Here is a 4,970-nt window from a genome sequence, read left to right as displayed (position 1 = left end):
GGCCAGCATCAGCAAAGCTTCAGTACCCTTCCTCTCCCTCTTTCTATCCACCCCCCATCTCTCTCCTAGAAAATCAATCCCACCATTTCCACATGGAACATGAATATACAGCTAATCTAAAACACATTAGTGAATGCAGTGGAGCTGTTACTATCTCTGCCCATGAGCATGAGAACACAGGAGAGAGAGACAGGGTTTCTCTGTGTGGAATAAGGTGATAATGTGGCATATTGACTGAGCTGTGACCATCGGTCCCCTACAACTGAGTCCATGACAAAGTCTGTCTGTCACTGCCTGACTAAAACTCAAACTGACCCTTTATATGTTAAAGAACAATCATTGGATGTGATTTGTGCGTTATAGTAGGGTATCCTGACTTTTGGAAGTAAAAGTATGTTTCTGAAGCAACAACAACAACAACACAGTATATCCCACTTTTCAAGGCACCCAAAGTGCTTTACAATGAAGGGGGTACCTCACTAACCACAACCAATGTGTAGCATCCACCTGCCTGGGGCATCCATCTCAGGTGTGGTAAGGCCGAAGTTAGACCAAAGCGTGGAGCAACGGTGTGGGCTGGACTTCTGCCATGACCAATGAGCGGAGAGGTGAGGATGAGTATGCAAATAGTGTCTATCACCTGGCGGGGTTATGTAAATTACCTGTCCGTATTTGGAGGCCAGGTGGAGGGGGGTCCAGTAGTTGTTGTCGGCCACCTGGGGATCAGCGCCGCTCTCCAGCAACAAGGACACCACCTCCTTATAGCCGCTGGCGCACGCCATATGGAGCTGGAGACACACAGGAGACACGGGTGTCAACGCACACACACACACACACACACACACACACACACACACACACACACACACACACACACACACACGCGCGCATACACACACGCACACACACACACACACAAAAACAAACAAACAAACAAACATGCCACACCCTACACACATACTCACACAAAACACATAGCCGGCCAAATTCATATGCAGTGCATATAATACTGAATGAAATGATCGCCCCTCTATGCATACTGGGAGTCACATGTACATGTAGACATTACAATGGTCAACTCACACACACACACACACACACACACACACACACACACACACACACACACACACACATCTCACACAGTGTGACACCTTCCTCATTGTGCTGGTTTAGACTGGCTCCTGTACTGACCAGCTGCCGAACATCAGACAGCATAGTGGATGACCTCTGGGTCCTCATAAGGTGGAGTGAGCTCAGGTCTACTCCTGCAGACACACACACACACACACACACACACACGTCAACACATACACAGAGAAAGAAACATCCACATACATGTCCACATACAAAGCGCACACACAGAACTGCAGAGGTCGTACAGTACTTCTGGGCAGAGCTCCAGAGAGGCTGTCGTTGCCCTGTGTGCAGCCGACTGGTGAGCTCAATTCCTGGGCAGAAATTCACACATTGCCCCCCGCCGCCTCTCTCCCCATGGAACTCTCCATGCCACAGACCACTGAGCTGCGACCATCATGAAAGAGACACAGCGCCACGACACACACACACACACACACACACACCACACACACACACCACACACACACACACACACACACACCACGCACACACACACCTTTTTTCTCTCTCTTCTCTATTTTCTCTGTAAATGGCAATGACTCATAAAGTAGGTGCAGGTGAACTTCACACACATATTTGAGGTCAGTTTCAAATGAAATGCACCACCTCAGCCCTCAGCATCTTTATATGAACAAAAACAAAACAAAACTCTATTATTCACACAACTGTGTGAAGTTTCACATAAATATTAATCATGAATGGCAATAACCAATTATGCATCAGTTGTAACTGCCAACAGATGGCAACCTGCCACTGAACATTTCTCAGATGGTGGTGATTGTAACTGAGGAGAAAGAAGACGCTCGCTACCAATTGGCTGTCTGCTCACCACAGAATGGAATTTTCTCCACAATGAGGAAGAAGGTCAATGTGGCAAGTTTACATGGTGTGAAAGGGTGAGGAAAGAAAAGGCAAAAGGAAATCAATGGTCAGCTGGACGTGTTAGACAAACATGGTCACCGCCGTTCGGGGGGCTTTTTCTGCCGAGTGCATCGATCATCCTTCCTCCTCGGTCTGTCTGCGTGGGAAAAAGAAGGCTCTGCCTTTTTTGCAGGTTCCCGTGGAAACGCAAGCGAATACTTCACTCACAGTAACTGTGCTGATGCTTGCCAACATCTCCCTGGAGAATACCTGCTGTACATTCTCTCCTTCTCCCTATCCCTCTCTTTTATCCTCTTTCCTCTTTCTCTCTCTTTGTTTCTCCCTCACTCTCTTTGTTAAGACAAACACAGGGTAGATCTGCAACTCTAACTGCCTTCATATTTGAATAGTCGATGTGAACTATTGTTAGTCAGCATACCACATCATTCAGCTTGTTTACAATGAAATGTCTTGGCTGTATACACACATACACAAGCAGTTGACATGCCAATTTGATTTCATTTGCTTTGCTGAATTAGGTCCTCTCAGGCTAACATCTCTCTTGTGTATATTTGAAATTGTGATGTGGGCAACAACAGACAATTTGCACATCAAGACCAAGCAGATGACTGAATGGGGGTTTTCCAGACTCAGTCAATGACCCATCCCTTTGCAGGGTAAGGTATGTGTTGTAGTGTGTGGAAGTGATATATATATTTAGAGGCATTCGGACCAATGACTGCCTAAAGGCAGATTTACCCTTCTTCTTTTTAACCATCTTTGAAGCCGTTTTCAGTCCCCCGTCTAATGTCTGAGAAAGATGCAGTGTGAATAGATGAATTTACGTTTAACTGTGTGTGTGTGTGTGTGTGTGTGTGTGTGTGTGTGTGTGTGTGTGTGTGTGTGTGTGAGAGAGAGAGAGAAAGTTTGTGTGTGTGTGAGTTAGCAGGTGTGAAATGGAGAGACAGACAGACAGACTGAGAGAGATAGAGAGATAGAGAGAGAGAGAGAAAGAGAGAGGCAGGGAGTAGCATGACAGCTGTCACAAGTCAGGCAATCCAATTCATCATGTGATCCTGAGGGGGAGGAGAGTCTCTCCCTCTCTCCCTCGCTGTCTCCCTCTCTCTCTCTCTCTCTCTCCCTCCCTCTATCCCTGGTGTCATTAACTGTCACAGTGTGTTTGTTATTTTGATTCCTTCCAATATCCTCTCCCTGACCACTCTGCTCTCGCTCTCTCTCTCTCTCTCTCTCTCTCTCTCTCTCTCTCTCTCTCTCTCTCTCTCTCTCTCTCTCTCTCTCTCTCTCTCTCTCTCTCTCTCTCTCTCTCTCTCTTTCCCCCTCCCCTCTCCTCCGTCCAGTCTGTCAGGTGAGATACTCTCTCCAGTGAGTCTGGTCTGCCTGAGGGGACACCTCACCTCACACACACACACACACACACACACACACACACACACACACACACACACACACACACACACACACACACACACACACACACACACACACACAACACACACACAACAATACTCATATGGAGACAGAAGGAAGCACAACAAAGGGATGAGCCGACGCTCTGAGAAAGTGGTCACTTTTGCCAACTCTGTAGAGGTAAGAGAAAGGGCATCTCCTTGATAAACTGGACGCGGCTGGCAGTGGCGGCTCATCCGTTTGCTGCTGAGCTTGTCCTGGCTGAAATATGAGTGCCACGGGCCCGGGGACCGATGAGGATGGGGAGGGCGCAGCGTAGAGATCATCCATCACCGAGGGCAGACAAGACTGATAACACTCGAAAACACTCTTAGATTTCAAACGCTTCATGATTTATTGGAAAGATGGATCTTAAATTGTGTGAATGATGAATGATGAATGTGTTGTGTGTGTGTGTGTGTGTGTGTGTGTGTGTGTGTGTGTGTGTGTGTGTTTATGTGTGCGTGTGTGTGTGTGTGTGCATGTGTTTATGGATATGCAAGGTTGCATACTTAGCACAGCTTGTACATAAAATCTGTACAGAATGTGCCTTGGTGTATGTAGATATGTCCAAGCAAATAGTTCAAATGTCTGTATATGTGTGTCCGTGTGTGTGTATGTGTGTGTGTGTGTGTGTGTGCGTGTGTGTGTGTCTATCTGTCCCTGTGTACAGTGTGCGTGTGTCCACGCACTTGTGCACACAAGAGGAAATAAATTGATGGGCACCTTGAGAGAGCCTGGTGTCTCGGGCTGCAGTGATAAACAGTCTAGTCTTCTGAGGCCAGTGGTGGTCATGTTAGCGGTGTTAGTGTTGCTAGTGCCCCAGTCCCCCGCGCTGACGGATTGGACTTACAGTAAGTGGCTTTTACTTTGGCCTTTCGGGGGGGTGGTGACAAAATAGATGGCAGCGTAGGAGCGTGCGTGGCCACAGAGGAACACCAGCACTTAGATGGTTGCCGCTAACCCTTCTCTACTACACAGAGGAGCACTTTAAAAGAAAGAGAGATGTCTCAGAGCTGTCAAGGGTCCACACAGATGTTTGGTTAGAGAAATGATGTTATACTTGGGCTTTTCCACAGAGGAGCCATATGACTGTCAGTTTACAAAAGGATAGGGAAGATGGGATGACCCACATAAGACACAAATCAAAGTACTGTTTCCCTCTCACTCTCTCTCTCTCTATCTCTCTCACTCCCTCTCTCTCTATCTCTCTCACTCTCCCTCTCTCTCCACACACACATACAAATGCACTTTGCCCTGTCTGAAGTATATGGCTGCTGATTCCCTGTAGCGGCTCACATGGCTATTTTCTTTAATTAAGTTTCCCTGCTCCCTCTCTCATTCTCTTTTCATGCAGAATAATGGGGCCTGGGTGTGACTTATGGGCCCATTCACTGTCTTATTTTCAAATTAAACCAATAAGTCATGAAAAAGCACAATTGCCCGTGGAGTTCAAGTCATTTTCACCCCTCACTACTGCAGCCTGAACACTTTCACAGGAA

General features: G+C 47.1%; 1 protein-coding gene across 1 annotated transcript in view; it reads right to left on the bottom strand.

Annotated features, from left to right (window-relative positions):
- Positions 1 to 4,970, bottom strand: part of myo16 (myosin XVI) — a 156,174-nt gene that overhangs the window by 107,628 nt on the left and 43,576 nt on the right. The window contains exons 6-7 of the mRNA XM_042084692.1: positions 1,144 to 1,268; positions 663 to 788 (exon numbers count right to left, since the gene is read on the bottom strand). Of these exons, the coding sequence (XP_041940626.1) occupies positions 663 to 788; positions 1,144 to 1,268 (251 nt within the window). The remainder of the gene's footprint in view (positions 1 to 662; positions 789 to 1,143; positions 1,269 to 4,970) is intronic.

The sequence above is a fragment of the Alosa sapidissima genome, chromosome 2, assembly GCF_018492685.1.
Source record: "Alosa sapidissima isolate fAloSap1 chromosome 2, fAloSap1.pri, whole genome shotgun sequence".
Taxonomy (NCBI): Eukaryota; Metazoa; Chordata; class Actinopteri; order Clupeiformes; family Clupeidae; genus Alosa; species Alosa sapidissima.
This window is presented reverse-complemented; position numbering and strand designations above follow the sequence as displayed.